Source organism: Plenodomus lingam (assembly GCF_022343315.1).
Source record: "Plenodomus lingam strain CAN1 chromosome Unknown contig_8, whole genome shotgun sequence".
Taxonomy (NCBI): Eukaryota; Fungi; Ascomycota; class Dothideomycetes; order Pleosporales; family Leptosphaeriaceae; genus Plenodomus; species Plenodomus lingam.
In genome coordinates this window covers 903229-919445 of record NW_027093972.1, presented here as the reverse complement: position 1 = coordinate 919445, position 16217 = coordinate 903229, and the positions used below count along the sequence as shown (strand labels likewise).

At 50.6% G+C, this 16217-nt stretch overlaps 8 protein-coding genes across 8 annotated transcripts; 3 read left to right on the top strand and 5 right to left on the bottom strand.

Annotated features, from left to right (window-relative positions):
• Window positions 1-79: 79 nt before the first annotated feature.
• IAQ61_010370 (uncharacterized protein) lies at window positions 80-1242 on the top strand (the record flags this gene model as incomplete). Its single annotated transcript, XM_003841702.2, has 3 exons — window positions 80-384; window positions 622-1145; window positions 1199-1242. The coding sequence occupies 3 exons, from the start codon at window positions 80-82 to the stop codon at window positions 1240-1242; spliced, it is 873 nt and encodes a 290-aa protein (XP_003841750.2).
• A 750-nt stretch (window positions 1243-1992) lies between these two features.
• On the bottom strand, window positions 1993-2602 carry IAQ61_010369 (mitochondrial 54S ribosomal protein bL31m; the record flags this gene model as incomplete). Its single annotated transcript, XM_003841701.1, has 2 exons — window positions 1993-2139; window positions 2246-2602. The coding sequence occupies 2 exons, from the start codon at window positions 2600-2602 to the stop codon at window positions 1993-1995; spliced, it is 504 nt and encodes a 167-aa protein (XP_003841749.1).
• Window positions 2603-2758: 156 nt separating this feature from the next.
• IAQ61_010368 (uncharacterized protein) lies at window positions 2759-6140 on the top strand. Its single transcript, XM_003841700.2, has 2 exons — window positions 2759-2976; window positions 3032-6140. The coding sequence occupies exons 1-2, from the start codon at window positions 2910-2912 to the stop codon at window positions 5365-5367; spliced, it is 2403 nt and encodes an 800-aa protein (XP_003841748.2). The 5' UTR covers window positions 2759-2909; the 3' UTR covers window positions 5368-6140.
• IAQ61_010367 (uncharacterized protein) lies at window positions 6141-8138 on the bottom strand (the record flags this gene model as incomplete). Its single annotated transcript, XM_003841699.2, has 6 exons — window positions 6141-6544; window positions 6635-7321; window positions 7373-7489; window positions 7539-7814; window positions 7867-7996; window positions 8063-8138. 6 exons carry the CDS (start codon window positions 8136-8138, stop codon window positions 6322-6324), a joined length of 1509 nt encoding a protein of 502 aa, XP_003841747.2. The 3' UTR covers window positions 6141-6321.
• Window positions 8139-8475: 337 nt separating this feature from the next.
• Window positions 8476-9431, bottom strand: IAQ61_010366 (uncharacterized protein; the record flags this gene model as incomplete). Its single annotated transcript, XM_066098759.1, has 2 exons — window positions 8476-8981; window positions 9158-9431. The coding sequence occupies 2 exons, from the start codon at window positions 9429-9431 to the stop codon at window positions 8476-8478; spliced, it is 780 nt and encodes a 259-aa protein (XP_065951304.1).
• Window positions 9432-10119: 688 nt separating this feature from the next.
• Window positions 10120-10386, bottom strand: IAQ61_010365 (uncharacterized protein; the record flags this gene model as incomplete). Its single annotated transcript, XM_003841698.2, has 1 exon — window positions 10120-10386. One exon carries the CDS (start codon window positions 10384-10386, stop codon window positions 10120-10122), a length of 267 nt encoding a protein of 88 aa, XP_003841746.2.
• Window positions 10387-11194: 808 nt separating this feature from the next.
• On the bottom strand, window positions 11195-12206 carry IAQ61_010364 (uncharacterized protein; the record flags this gene model as incomplete). The annotated part of the gene is made up of 3 exons (XM_003841697.1): window positions 11195-11882; window positions 11941-11996; window positions 12042-12206. The coding sequence occupies 3 exons, from the start codon at window positions 12204-12206 to the stop codon at window positions 11195-11197; spliced, it is 909 nt and encodes a 302-aa protein (XP_003841745.1).
• A 2087-nt stretch (window positions 12207-14293) lies between these two features.
• On the top strand, window positions 14294-15974 carry IAQ61_010363 (uncharacterized protein; the record flags this gene model as incomplete). The annotated part of the gene is made up of 6 exons (XM_066098758.1): window positions 14294-14836; window positions 14886-15000; window positions 15057-15198; window positions 15254-15280; window positions 15327-15849; window positions 15906-15974. The coding sequence occupies 6 exons, from the start codon at window positions 14294-14296 to the stop codon at window positions 15972-15974; spliced, it is 1419 nt and encodes a 472-aa protein (XP_065951303.1).
• Between the last annotated feature and the right edge of the window lie 243 nt (window positions 15975-16217).

Below are 16217 nucleotides of genomic sequence, written 5' to 3'. Positions count from 1 at the left end.
TTGCTTCAATGGTCGGGTTGGTCTTTTGGTCTCTTATGGGCCCAATTTTTTTATTTTTTTTGCATTGAGGGGAACATGGATGATGGCGCTGAACGCGGGGCATCCAACTGGCGGGAGTGGTGGCTCGTGCGCGCCAGGCCTCGCACTGAACGAAATTGACGAAGCCTTCCACCACTGCCTTTTCTCGACCGTCGCACATCCACACAAACTCACCATGGGCGCCCCCTTTGACTTCGCGCCAGAGCGGCCGGATCACATCCAGCAGATCCTCGATGGCCTCGATCGCTACAATCCGGAGACGACGGGCACTTTCCAGGACTATGTCATGCAACAGTGCGAGAGCCAGACATATGACTGCTACGCCAATCTCGCCCTCCTCAAGCTGTACGTACCCGCTGCTGTCTCTCCCTCTCCTCCAACGACGGCCTCGCGCCAATTGTGCATTTACTTCACAAGTCGCATGATGAACAAACAACCACAACGTTTCCTATTACCCGAGGGTTGGAGACTGAATCCCTCCGCCCACTGAAGTTTTATTATTAGCTCTATCTGAAAGCGTCTTGCTACTCCTATCGCGCTGCAACACCATTCTCCAGACTCGTACTGACCGCGGTCTCGCAGCTACCAGTTCAACCCTCATCTTGCCAAGGACGAGACCATTACGAACATCCTCGTCAAGGCCCTGACTGTGTTCCCAAGCCCCGACTTCTCGCTTGGCCTCTCTCTTCTCCCACCCCACGTCCTGGCACCATTGTCCTCATCATTACACAACCCAGCTGCTGGCGATGCGCCGCTATCGGAAGCCGTCCAGAAGCTCAACGAGCTGAGAAATCTTCTCGAGGGCGCCGACTACGCTGCTTTCTGGTCGACGCTCGACTCGGATGACTTGTACGCTGACTTGATTGCCGACGTCTCAGGCTTCGAGGAGTTGATGCGCGTTCGCATCGCCGCAACAGTCAGCCAGGCTGTACGAGAAGTCGATCGCAGCATTCTGGAGTCGTGGTTGAACCTCTCTGGTAGCGAGTTTGAGCACTTCGTGGGCAGCGTGTGCGGCTGGGCTATCGATGGCGCCAAGATCAAGGTACCCATCAACAAAGACAACGAAGCTAAGGGCACTGTTGTCAGAGAGAACGTCAAATTTGATCGTATGTTGGAAATCCTGAACATCTTTACTTGTGCAACACTAACCAGTACCCAGAATTCGCACGAGTGATCAAGAGGGCATATGAGCAGCCCGCATGAGCGACATGACTCAAACGCATAATGAACTGAGACGATGGATGGCATGACCTCCACTGGCTTCACATGGAGTGGTCGGCGTTGGGGTCAAAAGGCATCCACAGGGACGTGGCAGAAAGGCCCAGTCATTCTTCGACAGCAATCAAACATGAGCCACAAAGGCTCAATATACCCCACGAGTGCGCCGGGATGACTGTGCACAAGGCAGTGCTCGGTGGTTGATACGGCAGTACGGTCGGCCATTATGATTAGAGACCAATAGCATCCAAATGAAGATGCCAAAGTTTCTTGTTCTACTGGCTTTGAAGAATGCTCTACCGCACCTTAGTCAGAGTTGACGGGAAACAGTACGTGTTCTCATCACTTCAAGCTACATGTCGCACTCGTGAGAGATATAATCAGCGTAAGAGCAAACCCAATGTCTACTTGTGCACCAGTAAAAGAAAATTGCACTTTGTCCGTGAAGGACCCTAGAGAAAGAGACAGTGCGCGTTTGGAATTGATCGACTGGTCTTCCATATATAAGCTCTCTTCTGGTCTTCTTGGAACAAGAAAACTCCCAACTATGAGCTGCCATGTGTGTCCCGATAAGCCTTGCACTTGGAGTTGGCGAATTATACAGCTCACTTGTCTTGATACCACACAGTTCGATGTTCTTGAATATCCGCTCCTTGTCGTCTCCATACCATACATGACTCTAGTATGGTAGCCCATTGAAGTCCCGTACACGATTGAGTCGGCTTTCCAACTGACTCATGACTTCTTCGTTGCTGGTTTCGCAGAACTGGGGGCAGATTTTCCAGCAGTCTGCGCTGCAGCATCGGGTTTCTTCGTTGGCGCATTCTTCTTGCCACTTATGAGATCCAACAGATGGTCTTGACCGCCATCGTCCTGGTCGCCCTGGATACCGTCAATTAGTCCTTGAACCAAACAACACCCCCCTCGTCCCCCAGCCCCCGCCCACCGCCCGTCAGTCACATGTCTCCCTCCCTAAAGAAAAGCATACCTTTGTCCCCTCAGCATCCCACCCCCGTCCAAACTTGGCCCTAAACGCTGCCAGCTTGCCCGCCTCATCCTCCTCGACATCCAGCAGTTTCTGCGAGCTCGGATTCCACAGTGGCGTGTTTCTGATATCTTTTGTGCTCTTGTACACGGGCGTCGGGTTTGTCGTGCGCAGAGTGAAGGAGGAGCCGTCGGACAGCGTGATGAGCTGGGTGAATGTATACGGCCGTTTTGGGCGCCGGAGCAGGGTCGCATGGCGGACTTGTTGGCTGGTGATTCTGGGGTTGTGGAGGGCCTGTGGGTGGAGGAGGGAAGAGTGTAGGGCGCGCAGGGCCCCGAGAGAGGGAATTGGGCCCGCCATGGTTTTGTGAGGTGTGTTGGGGTGCTGGGTTTGGGTTGGGGGTGGGGAGAAATGGAGGTTGCGGAGATGGGGGCGGAGGTTTGCAGTTGCCAAGACTTGATGTATGGGGTTGCGTTGGAGTTTTTTTCTTTTGCCCTGTTTGGAGAACCAAGGTGCGCGCGCTGGAAAACATCAGTGGGGGAGGATTGTCGCGCTTACTTTCTGATTCGAATTGCCAATCTCATTTTATTTTCTCTTCACCAATTCTCTGTTCTCTGTTCTCTGTGGATGGGCATTGGGCTTGAGAAGTGATACCTACTCTGCGACAATGTCGCTCTGCCAGCGTCCAGCGACTCGCTTCTTCGCTGCATTTTACAGATGGAATCTACAGCATCGTAGGCATCAAAGTACCCTATTGCTTTAATCGATGATACTGATGTGTCCTCGCAGAGACTTCACGGATATGCGCCATCTCCACTCCAAGAAATCAACATGGTGCTCGCTACATACGTGATGCCAATACTCGAGGCTACTATGCCAGCCATTTGCTACAACAGTCAGAGATGAGATCAGATCCACAGCATGAGCCGTCGGCTGCTCAGACTGAGGATGTGTATGGTTTCTTGGAAGAAGTAGATAGCGGCGATCAGGATAATACAAGGAGAGCTGCAAACGCGCAGCCAGAGCCAGAGTCAGAACCACAGCCAGTATCAGAGTCTGGGCCAAAGCCAGAGGTACAAGAGACTATAGCTGACATAGACGACTCGAACCCCGAAATCGACGCACTCAGATCTTCGGTCCGTGTAGTGATGCGTAATGTGCCCAGCTCAGCCGCCATCGTCACAGTCGCTTGTATCGATCCCGAAACAAATAAACGCATTCCAGTAGGCGCTGCCATATCATCGTTGACCACCGTCTCCATGGATCCACCGATGATATCTTTCAATCTCAAGGAGCCATCCAAAACGTTAAGCGCCATACGTGAGGCCAATGGACTATTCCGCATTCACATTACTTCAGCGAACAGGGGCGGCGCAAGCATAGTGGAACTGTTCACTAGAGGCAATGATGCTGCGGCATACAGCAAGCGGCGCAAAAATCTCAAGCGGCTCTGGATGCCAAGGAACAAGAAAGAGGAGAGTCAATCTGAATCTTTGGCGCCTCAAATCTGGGATGATGATGTGCAAGCTGCCATGGAATGTAGAGTAACCCAGGAGATACCTGTCGCTGACCATGTGATACTTGTTGCCAAGATCAGCTCAGTTCACAAAAAGGACGTCAATATTCCTGGAATCCTCTATGTGCGAGGAGCGTACACGCGTGTCGAGGGCACACAAATAGCGGTGCATACAGCAACCCCACCCGTTGAAATTGCCCAGGAGGTTCAAACGCTGTGGGACTGTCCACGGTTTCCTGGGGAGGAGGACCGGCGTCAATATGTCGAGCATATCAAGTCCTTGGTCAAGTCGAACAAGTCTTACATGGAACCAGGTAAAAGCTCGATCAAACGACTTGCATCGGCTCTCCCCTATCATCCACGGGCTCTGGGTATAAATCTATACATTCTCGTTGCCGAATGCAAACGAGAGCTAGGACTCCCGAATCCACAGCTTCCCGCGTCCCAAATGGAAATGCCTATTCTCAACGAGTTCTACGGGCGAATATCGCCAGCATCGCGGGAGAAGTTGATTGACCGTGCGAAGAAACTGGTCTCGCAGGATATCGGCTTCCTCTCATTACAATATGGTGCACTCATGCAGCATCTGAGTGCTTCAAATTATCTCAAGGATTTCTTGCCGAGCGACATCATGAGACCCTTGCGAGAGGCCGGTCTTGTTGGCACGATTGGCTATCAAAGTAAGGGCACTGACAACGACATTTATAAGTTGGAACAGATCGAGAACAATCTTGTCCAATATCTGCGTACCCTTGAATTTTCAGAGGTTCTAACTACGTCAATGGACGATCTCCTGAGGCGCTGCGGCGCAGATGTAGGTGCGGCGACCTACTTCAAGAGCTCCCGCTCGCGCCTCCTCGCCATGACGCATCCAAAGGTGTATAACCGCGACACTCTTGACATCTCTGGTCATGTTAATGCAGCCGAAGAGCGGGTGATCATACGCCGTCTAATCCACTTCCTCTTCCCGTCCAACTACTCGCAATACCGCAAAAACAGGACCGTGGACCCGAACGAGATGCTTCGTCGCATCCACGTCCACCCAGTCATTACCGGCATGGACATTGAATTCCTCGTGGCCAAAATTGAGCACCTTTTCCAATCCACACAACGTTTTATCGACTTTGCGCCCAAGGTATACGGCTTGCTCGACAACTGGCTCGACAAGCGCCTTGAATGGTTCGAACTGCAAGATCGCGTAAAACAATTTGTCCACAACATGCCGCTGCGCGCAACCACGTGGGATACGGTCGATCAAATGGCCGCCATGGGCATCCACCAGAACGCAAAGGTCAGTGTACCCGGCCAGGAATGGCCCCAGTCCGTTGGTTCGGGGGCGCTGCTGGCCACGCTTGTAGCCAAGGAGCTCAAGAATTTTTACGGCACCACCGGGACACAGCGCGAGAATATGGCGATTGCGAAGTTCCTAAAGGATGCTTATGATTACGATGTCCATCCCAAACCGGGCATGATGGCGCAGTCTGGAGTGGAGGGGATGGACGGCGTGGAGCGAGATGGGAGCAGCTCTGGGAGCGAGATGAGGGAGGCTATGTTGGCGAATTTGAATGTCGATATTTCGAAGAGGGATAGGAAGACGGATTCCGAATGAATGTGGGTGAGCGGGTGGAGGGGTTGGCTGGGCGCATGGTGGTGAGGTACAATTACGAAAGGAGTTGGTCTCAGAGGTGGGTTCATGTATGAGTATACATCGATGGATGGACGACGATGCCCCTTCCTGTCGAATCAAGGTCTACCTGCTTGTTCTCCATTTCAGTATCAGTGTATTTTAATTTCTCCAGGCTTTCTGAGGCGACGGTACGAAAGTAACGCAATGGAAAAAGGTGTTATTGTACATCACGACGATGATGTAGTATACAACTACCCTAGATGTTTCAATGTCCACACTCTCTCGTTGCTGGTGTAGTGTATGTGCTGTCCCGGTTTTGCCTGCATGGTAGTACCTACCGTACATACCGATCCCACTCCACACTCCACACTCCATACATGCCCAAACCGCATAATCAGCAGACATCCTCCGCGGCTCACAACACCCCCTCCCCCTCCCCTTCTTCGGCTAATTAAGCTACACACGCTCCATGTGCCCACGGAGGGAAGCAGGCTAGACACGGCACGCCGGGCGTCACGAATCATGTATTCCCGGGCTGTGGGACGGGACGATCACTTGTTCGTTTCCCGGTTTCTGGGGCTGCGGAGGGCTGTGCGGGTGTGGATTTGGGTTAGATTGGATTGCCCGCTGGTGCGGCTGTGTGGTTTGTGTGGAGCGCATGGAGTGTGGTATATTGAATTCAAGGATTTCTGAGCATGAGGAGGATGTCACATATACGTTTAAAATTGCGCCTTTGAAATTTGGAAAAAAAGGGGTGAAGATTTTCCCCTCGTTTGATTGGTGGCGAATTTGTGAATTCACGGATGTCATGGAACTAAACGCCAACGTTGCAAAATACGGCAACATAACTACAACAAGCGGGGTTTCCGAAAAGTGCGAAGCGTGGAGATGATGCTTGTCACTTGGGGGAATTCATCGAGGCAGTGATCCCGTGTTCTAGGTGATGAGACGATACTCGGGGTGTCTGTATCCAAGATCTCTAATCTCATTCTCCGACTTGCCAACGAGGCGGTGATCACGCTTGCCATTGTCGCGCTGCCTGTTTTCCCAATTGCAGTAGCCGATGCCGAAGAGGGAGAGGACGAGGACGGCCATTTGACCTGCCAAGTTGATGGTGTGGCCCGTGTGGTATTTGGGGGCGTCTGTGAAGGTGTAGGTCCTGTGGTTGCTGTCAGTATCTTGCAACAAGTGAGAAGGGGGGAGGGGGGTTCTTTTGCAAAAAAGAAAAACAGTTGAGATGTAAGCATACCATGTCGCTACGATGCCGCCGGCCGTACCCAAAGTGACGACGTAGGCTGTGGATACGGAGCGGACAGATGGTCCTCCCGCGTTGTTGGCAGCCCAGGCGAGGAATCCGGGCCCACCGGGGAATGCGCCAATGGTGATTAAAAAGATACCGCCGTAGCGAACGTCGGGGCTCGTAGCCCAGCGCAAAATGGCGAAGCCAGCGATGGCGGGGAGGGTGAAGATGGCAAGCCAGATACCACGACGGTTGGTCTTGTCGGAAAGAAAAGCGACAGCAATGGCAATGACGCAGGCACAAACATACGGTGGAACAGAGTACAGCTGAGCCTTTGTTGCTGTCCAGCCGAGATCGCGGAGGAGTGTGGGCATGAAGAGCGAGATACCCTGAACGGTGATGTTGATGAAGAAGAAGCCAAAGGCGCAGAAGTAGTTTGTAATGTTGAAGATGGCGCGCTTGATGTGATGCACTTCGGTCTTCTCGTCCTCGGCACCTCCGCCCTTGACGACAAGTCGTTGGTGGGCAATCATGCGTTCGCGCTCGTTGAGGAACCAGCACTCCTTGGGAGATCGGGGCATGAGGTAGGGTGCGCCGAGACCGACGAGCACAGTAAGAAGTCCTTCAAAGAAAAAGATATTCCTCCAGGTGTGAATTCGCATGGCGGAAACCCCCCATTCAGGGATACGAGCGAGGCTGGTTTGCTGTTAGTTTCATGTTTTGATCATCATGAGGTTGGCAACTTACACTGTAGCCAGGAGTCCACCAAAAGCACCTGCCATGGAAGCTGCTGAGACGTAGATTCCGATACGTAGAAGGAGTTCATTACGCTTGTAAAAGCAGGTGATGAAGAAGGCGATACCACTAAAGACTGTCAGCATTCGAGCAAAAGTATTTCTGGCGCAAAACCTACGGCATGACACCACCCTCGAACACACCGAGCAGAGCTCTTGCAGCCAGAAGACCCTCGAAGCTCTTTACGAACGCACTGCATAGCGAGACCATGCCAAAGCCGACAACGAGGAATGGGAGGTAGTATTTCGGCCCAATCCTTTTCAGGATCAGGTTGCTAGGCACCTCGACGAACATGTAGATGATATAGAAGATGGAGGTGACCCAGTTGAATCTGTATCCAACGAGGTTCAATTCCTCTCCCATACCCTGGATACGCGCATTACCGACGTTGGCACTGTCCAGACGTAAGCAAAAGTCACCGGTTTCATCACAGGAAAGATACTTACCGATCGAGAAAGCATAGCAGATATAGGAACGTTGTGACGGGCACGATGACTTTGTCTAGCTTGCGTCGAACTTTGGTCTCCTCTTCTTCGGTCCATGTGAATTCCTCTGTTGATCGATCACTGCTGTTGACTGTTTCATTTAAAGCTTGTCGATCAACAAGTCATCTAAATGAGGTTGGACAGGAGAGGCACATACATGTGAAGTTCTCCGCTTTCTCTATCGAGGTATCTTGGCCGAAGGTGTGTATCTCTTGAACTCCCATGGACGTCATGATGGGCGACTACACGCGTGTTGACGATGTGAAGCAAGAGTCGGGAGCGACGTGTTCTTCTCCGTGGTCGAGCTGTGGCCCCACACGTTGCTTGTGAGAATATGGGGTGCGGGATCCGGGGAAGGGTACAGGCCATATATCTACAACACAGGGGGGTTTCCGTCTCTGATGGAGGATGACGGCGTTGCAATTGGGGCGTAGGCAGAGGGTCTTGGTTGAAGGAATCGGCAGTTGCCTTTGCAGCAACAAACATCAGCATTCGGGCCAATGTGTTAGCCCAAGACTCCGTTCCACCCGCATCTGGCGGCTTGCCCGGTTCAGGGAGCGGGTTGAACGATCAGAGGGGACGTTGATGTGGAGGAGAATTTACCGAGTCCATACAAAGCATGAGGCAGAAGCCACATCTCGCCAACAGTGTGTTCTTTGGTTGGCAACTTTGCGGGGCCGTGCCTTGGCTGACAGGCTGTTGACTCGTGTCCTCTGAAGGATGCATGGATGGCGGATTCGGAACTCGCATGACGATCTTATGAAGTTGCATTTGCTCGGCAGAGTGGGTCGCGATCTCTTGACGTCGTCCTCCATCGTCGTGGGCACGCCGGTACAGCGGTTGACACAATGCAGGACCAGCATGTCGACGTTCTGTCGTGCCTCGACCATTGCCCAGATGATGATGGGGAACTGGATCCGTCTTGTGAGCATGTTTCCATGTCCAGGCAAACCGGGATAGGAAAGCTTCGGGCATTGCAGCTGACAAGAGTGGCCGTGTGTTTTGGTGTTGCTTGGGGGATTTCCTACTTGTTTCGCCGACGCTAAAAGTCAATGCGGACCACGGTACGGTAGCAGCTGATGACTGCAGCTCGGCAGTTCGACCTTTCTTCTTTGTCCAGGTCGTCTGTGGCTGATGGGATTCAACGTAGAGTGTGTACTTTCTCAGTCTCACAGAATCAAGTCGGATGGTGTACGAGCACACCGTTGGGGCCCTCTGGACCGAATCAGTCGGGAGATGCACGTCACTTTACCCGGAGGCACTCTACCGGTAGAGTACTCTAGGTAGAGCTGACCAACGTTCAACCCGTCAAATGCATGTATTGATCCCGACGATATGGAGAAGGTCATGTCCGTACTCTGCAGACTACCTAGTAGGTACTCTATGCGTAGCCTGTTAGCCCGATGAGCTTGGAATGTGAGTTTCCAAGATTGGTTCAACGATGGGTGATCAACACGCCTCGCCTCCAATGCTGGCTTACCAGTACAGCGACCCAGAGACACGGTCCCTTCGATCAAGCATAGCATGGCAAAGATACGCGTGGGAGCTACCTACTGTAACTACTAGACTTGCCATACTATTCTACGTATTGCTGAAGACAATCAATAACTCAAGACATCTAGTCCTCCGCGTCTTGCTCATTGGAATTCCAGTGATGCCAAGCCATCCACAGCTCAACCCGGAGGAACGAATTTGTCAGCCCTCGTATTGTAAACAGTACCGTGCCCCACAAACCTTTGCAGCGGCAACCAAGAAGCACACGAATCCAGCTATCACGTCAAGTCGATTCGATTTGGTGGGGTCGCTTGCGTTCTAGTCCTTCGAAGCTAAAGTCTCAAGACAATCGCTGCTGCACATATGAGACACATCCATAGAGTGGGGGGGACTTTTCCGACACTCCATCCCTTAGCCACCAAGCCTTTTGCGTACTAGAAACGATGAGCGCTCTCTTCCCCACATTGCCCGAGGCTTATGACTACGACTGCAGTGCGGAAGGCCAGCGACTACACGCCCAAGAATGGCGAGTTTGATCTAGCCCATACCGGTACCTATGGAAGACAACCAAAGCCGGTATCCGTTTTCGAGCATGTGGATGAAGTATCGGACGGCCTGGAAGACCTTTCCATCGCTATGTGAGGTCCGCCTTGATATGTTGATTCATTGTTGCGAAGCAAGGAACATTTCGCACGCTATCTCCATTGTAACGGTCCTCGTTCATTTCCACCTTAGCTTGGTCGCCTCCAGCTCGGCAGTCAGTGTCTCCACAGAACCTAGGTGCTCGTCCTGTCTCCTTTGTGGGTCTTGAGCACTCTGTGTTAGGGACTTGAGCTGCCTGGTGAGCTTTACATTGTGGCCTTTGGCCGATCTGTATTCGGTTTCCATGGTCTGAATATGCTCCAAAGCCCCTGCGTAAGCACTACCGGTATCGGCGTCTTGAAGCATTCGCTTCGAGTCATCGCACTCCTCGCGCAGTTGTTCCATATATTCGTTGATACACTTCGTGCATGCATGAATTTTTTGTTCTCATATGCGTTTCATTCTTCTTGCACATGGAACCCGTGATCTCGTGACCACAGGCCTATTTGGTCAGCAAAGTGATGCACATAGCTGTCGATGCGATTAATTCTTGGAATTTAGCTGTGTAGGTGTTGTGAAGAGTTATCAATGAGTTTTTGGGCATGGCTGTACTTCACAGTAGCGATAGTCAATAAGGAAGGGCAAATTGTGACCAACGTGGCATTGCGATTGCAAACGAAGCGGTACCGGTAAACCCCGAGAAATGGACAACAGCAACTTACACATACAGTTTTGTCCTTGAAAATTGTCTGTAACCAAACCACGAGACGGATCGATAACGAATCGAGTATACTACAATTGCGGTCACCTCAAAGCATCATTTAGAGACAAATGTAGAGGCATGGATGGCAAAAGCAGCGTCTCTGAAGTCCTAGACTGTGGAAGATGCCGGGAACGAAGGATTCCACGTCACGAGAGGATCAACGCAATCATGGAGGGTGACGTCTTGTTTCTCGGGCCAGAAAATATCTGAGCAGATATCAACGTCACCCACGAGTTCCGAAGGAGAAAGGTGATCATAGTACACTGATGAAGTTGGCCAGAAATTTAGCAAGGGCTTATAATTTTGTGCGAATGAAAACTGCGATTGCATCAGTTGCGAGTATGAGAGCGCTGTACTTGACAAACGTGTTGGGCAGTAGAATAATCTAGTTGCCGACTTATATACACATGATGATTCAGTAGGTCTTTACACTGCTAGACTTTCTCCGGCCTAATTCTTCGTCTTGGGAACAATCTTGAGTGAGAAGTCTACATGCGGCACACCCTGATGTATGCTGCTCGTGCTCACAATGTCAATATCACCACAGACATACTTCTCCACGTTGTGCTCGGTCAACCCTCCACTGACCTCGACCAAGAAAGCCTTCCTGTCCCCTGTACCACGGCCCCATTTATTTTTCAAATCCGCAGCAGCAACCTTGACACCGTCAGGCGTGAAGTTGTCGAGCATGACAATGTCAGCACCAGCAGCGATCGCTTCGTCCGCCTCTTCGAAGCTCTGACACTCAACTTCCACTTTGATGGCAAACCCACCTGCTGACTTTGCGGCGCGCACCGCATTTGTTATACTTCCCGCAGCGACGATGTGATTGTCCTTCAACATGGTCATGGCGGAGAGGTCAACACGGTGCGCATCAACGCCACCGACAAGCATGCCATACTTTTCGACGAGTCTAAAGCCAGGCGTCGTCTTGCGGGTACCAGCAAGGATATTGGGATACCCAGCTTTGCGAAGGAGGACGAGAAGGCGATTCGACTTTGTGGCAATTCCGGAGCAACGGGCCAGTGTGTTGAGGGCTACGCGCTCCCCTAGAAGAAGCTTGCGGACTGGACCTCTAACAGTGGCACAGTGGGTGATGGGCTGGAAAGCGCTACCCTCTTTGATATGCCATTCTACGCTGCTCGGGGTTTAGATGTCATGCTTTGAGGTCATGTCAGGGAAGAGGTTGTGCTCACGAGCAGTCCAACTGACGGAACACTTCATCGAAGAATGGCACTCCAGCGACTATACCCTGAACTATGTTAGATTGAACATATCTCTTACATGCGTTACTCACCTCGCTCTTCCCCAACAACTTCGCCTCTGATATCTCCTCACCAACAACGAAGCCACCATAGTCGAAACTAGGGGTGTCTTCTTCGAGCCATTCCGATATGTATCGTTTGTATGTCTGGGGTAACAGATGAGCAACAGCTCCATGTGCTGGTGCGCCTTCAGCCATTCTTTGATGAATATAAGATGAGTTTTTTACTTGCGTACACGAGTGTTGTCGACTTAATCTACCAAACAAGAGAAACTGGTCGGAAACCTTCGGAATCCGGCAAGTGAATGACTGTTATCGATAGGGCTAACTAAAGTTTAAGCGGCCGCACATCGGAACCCTACTCTGCGTAACCTTTCAGACCCCGTTTCACTTTGCAAAGTACTGCTCCTCCTCGTCTGCAGTGCATTTGGTTCACGTCTGGAGTAGATATGATTCAATTCAAAAAACCTATGGGCTTTCTGATCATTTTCTCTTTTTTTCCTTTATCTCGTGAATAATCTTTGCTCCTTAATTAGCAAGTCGCAGAGGAACGTACAGCGCCTTCGGTGTCACAACGTCTCATTAGGTGATCACCGGTTCTCCGAAATATTCACCATTTCCATTTGTGTTGACAATTCTTTCCGAGTTGGGAGATTGGCGCCCATTACTGTATTACGCTGTTTGATTTGAGGAACTGGATGGACTCATAAAATTTCTTCCCATCATATTACATCATGAACGATGAAGGAAACTGGAATGTTTCGAGCTGGTACGCACAGATCCAGTCAGAGCGCAGGGATATGTGCTGCAGCTGGAAACGCCAATCTTTTCCGTTACTTATTCTCATGGTCAGTACGCCGAGTTCGAAGCATTTGGACAATGGAAGCTCTTGCGATCCAATGGAACATCTCCTCCGAAAGCAATATCCCACATTGGAGGTTGACCTCAGCACGACGCTAACTATATGGATAATTGATCAACTTGAATTGGTAATGCATTGCTTACAGATGGCCTGCAATGACAACTTCTCTAGAACAGAGGAGCTAACTACACACAGGAAATACCGGTACCTGTATGACGGCTTGGCGACATGCAATGTTCGATATACTGCTCAGTGCTGCAGCAGGCTCTGCTTCAAGAAGGCTACCGTAAAACAATTCAGGCACACTGTAAGAGTGACAAACATGCATGTAGCTTGCGTAGATCCTCATCGGAATTGCTTAATCTCATTGCTAACCTATTCCCTACTTCCATCGAACGGGCCAATGTGCAGTGGGACCGAGCCAATAATCGCCGTCCCAGTGGCAAGAAAGTTTGATTGCATGCAAAGAGAGAAAGTAAGCTCTGTGGCTACACTACATGATGCATCTTCAATATGACCGGTTTCCATCACAGAACAGATTAAGTCCTTATACCAGCTTTGTGACAAAAGCACTACCGATGTTGGAATGTACAATAGTTCTAATGCTGCAGGCCGCCCAAACGGGAAAATCGGTGTACGTACAGGCCATAGTTGTTTTTGTTTTTAGATTGTCGAGCATCAAAACAGGTATTACCTGCTAGTGTTACTGTGCATAGTCGTTCAGGTGATGTTTCGTCGAAAGCTTGTGTCCTATCTTTCATCGACTCGAATGGAGCGATCCCTGAAATGCTTGGCAATAGCTTAATCAGCTAGGTGATTCCGAGTCTTACTGTGACGATGACTCTGCTCATCACAAGCGTCGTCCATTACTCTCACTCTTCATCAACAAAAAGCCTCTGTTCACATCCGTGGCCCAAGTTCTTTCGCCTTGAGTAGTGTTTCCGCCACCTCGAACGATCCCTGAGAATCAGAGATCGATACGGTACCGGGGTGTCAAGAAGTCGGCAGGCTCGGATCTACATTACTCCGCCTTTTCTGCCATTGGTTGGGAATGGCTTCAGACACCAGGCGCATCGAACGCGTTACGCTCGCTTGCATACAATGTCGGAGCAGGCATGTTAAATGTGACGCGACACAACCCATCTGCAACAGATGCAAGCGTGATGGGAAAGAATGTACGTTTCAAAAATCCAGAAGAGGAGGACTTGATAAGGCCGCCCTAGCTCGCCGGCGGTTGCGACTTGAACAAGAAAAGGAGCGTGCGCAACAAACACCAGACACAAACCCGTCCAACAGCGAATTTGAGTGTTCCCCACCAGAGTCTACTTCAACAGGCGAAAACACTTCTCCAGCTGCCGCGGCCAGCAACTACGTGGAAAACAGTTCCAATTGGCAACTCGCCCAGCCAGGATCGATGGCATTCATGGTCAGCGAAGACAGACTACTGGAGCTTTTCTTCGACAACTTTTGGCCGGCATTTCCTTGCATATTGCCATATGTTTTCCTGCAGGCCAGACGGGTGGAATACGACCATGGAATGCATGCACTATTACCCGTTTTACAGTGGATAGGTTCCATCTACGCGCCCTCGACTCCTTCAGAACCCTATTTTGAGGCTGCCGTTGCAGCAGTCTGTATTTCGAACCTTCCATCAACGCCATTCAACGTGCAAGCCCTGATGTTCTATGCACTCGCACTATATCATTCCGACGTCAAACCAGGAGCTCGCCAAAAGATGGATACCGCAGTTGACATGGCTTTGGAGTTGTGCATGAATGAACGATGGTTCGCAAGCGCCTATGGCGAATCGAATCCAGTTCTCGAGGAGTCCTGGCGCCGGACATTCTACCTCTTGAAGATCTCCAATCAGCACTTCTCCATCATCAACAACATGCCAATGTATTCGCTCCTGACTGTACCTAGCGACGTGGACTTGCCCTGTGACGACGAATACTATGTATCTGGGGTATGTCAGCCAATGTACTTACAAACATGAAAAAGGCTGACATCAATAGCAAATACCGCCCGCCCTTTCTTGGGCTGAATTCGAGAATCGTGAGTTTGCTGATGTTGAAGTTGTGTACTCTTCCATTGTATATCTATACGATATAGCTATGGTAGTAGCCTACAGTACGTATAGAGGCTGCGCACCAGGACGGATGAGAAGCTTCACTAACATACAGGAGTTATGCGCAGTTTTCTAGAAATCGGACGCTTTACGGAAGAGATAATCGAAGGGGCCGATGCAAAGTTGGCGATATGGAAGGCACTCCTGCCAGCTTGGAAGAAAGATCCTCTAAGAAGTGATGGTAGCATAGATGAAGTCATGTACGAACTACAGTTTTCTATAATGAGACGTGTGCTAACTGCAGACTCACAAAAGGTTCATGGCTCATGTCATCTTTGCGATGTGAGTAGTCTACTGCGATGTTATGTTCGAAGGCTGACCAGACCAGCACAACGTCGACGGTACACCGACCATGTTCATCCTTATCGTATAGCCCAGCAGAAATGCTCACAGAATCATTCCTATCCCCATCACCCTTTATTATTTCAACAAAAGCGGGACGTGCCACACACACAGCACGAGCGCTCAAAGCAACAGAGATTCTTACTAAGCTTCTAGCTATCCCTTGCGCTGTCGAAAAGCACAATATTTTCGCAGCGAGCATTATTGCACAGCTTACAGCAGTGCAAATATCTGCATGCAACAATCTACTCGAAGATTACGCGCAATCCATAGCTCGAGATCGTATCAGATTATCCATCGCCTGCTTGACCAACCTAGGCAACCTATGGCCACTAGTGAAGCGAATGGCGAAGGAGATTCGGATGGTTGCGCGAGCGGATCTCGCAAGTATCCAGCATATGGTCACTACAGATTCGAACACTGCCGCTACACGTACAACGGACTTTCCTCGTCAGGAACTCATTGGGACTATTGATCCTGTGATTGGAGTCGACATCTACTCAGGCATTGTAAGTCCCCTGTTGTATAGCCTTGTAGGAGATAAACTGAAGACCACTCTGTATAGATTCTTCCCCAAGATTGGAGTGTAAAGGACCCCAGCCAGCATTCTTCGCCGTCATCCAATTCGATGTGACGTGTCGACTTAATTTCAAGAAGCACAATAACAGGAACCTCGAATGTACCCACTCTGCCGTATGAAGTAGGGGTGCCAATCCCAGCTTCGTGAAATGTGTAAAGTCACAATGCTAGCTCCCTAGCTGAGGTCCCAGACAACAGATGTTGGGAAGAAGACTAGGCTTATCTCCTGGATCCGTACTACACATTCGACGAAAAGTATTGAGTACCTAGGTGTTCGCATCCTACGCAAAGACGATCG

Excerpts from the sequence above, each read along its gene's own strand:
- IAQ61_010368 (XM_003841700.2), top strand. The coding sequence starts at position 2,910 with ATGTCGCTCTGCCAGCGTCCAGCGACTCGCTTCTTCGCTGCATTTTAC. Across the intron at positions 2,977-3,031 it reads CAGATGGAATCTACAGCATC|AGACTTCACGGATATGCGCC; the intron begins GTAGGCATCAAA and ends GTGTCCTCGCAG.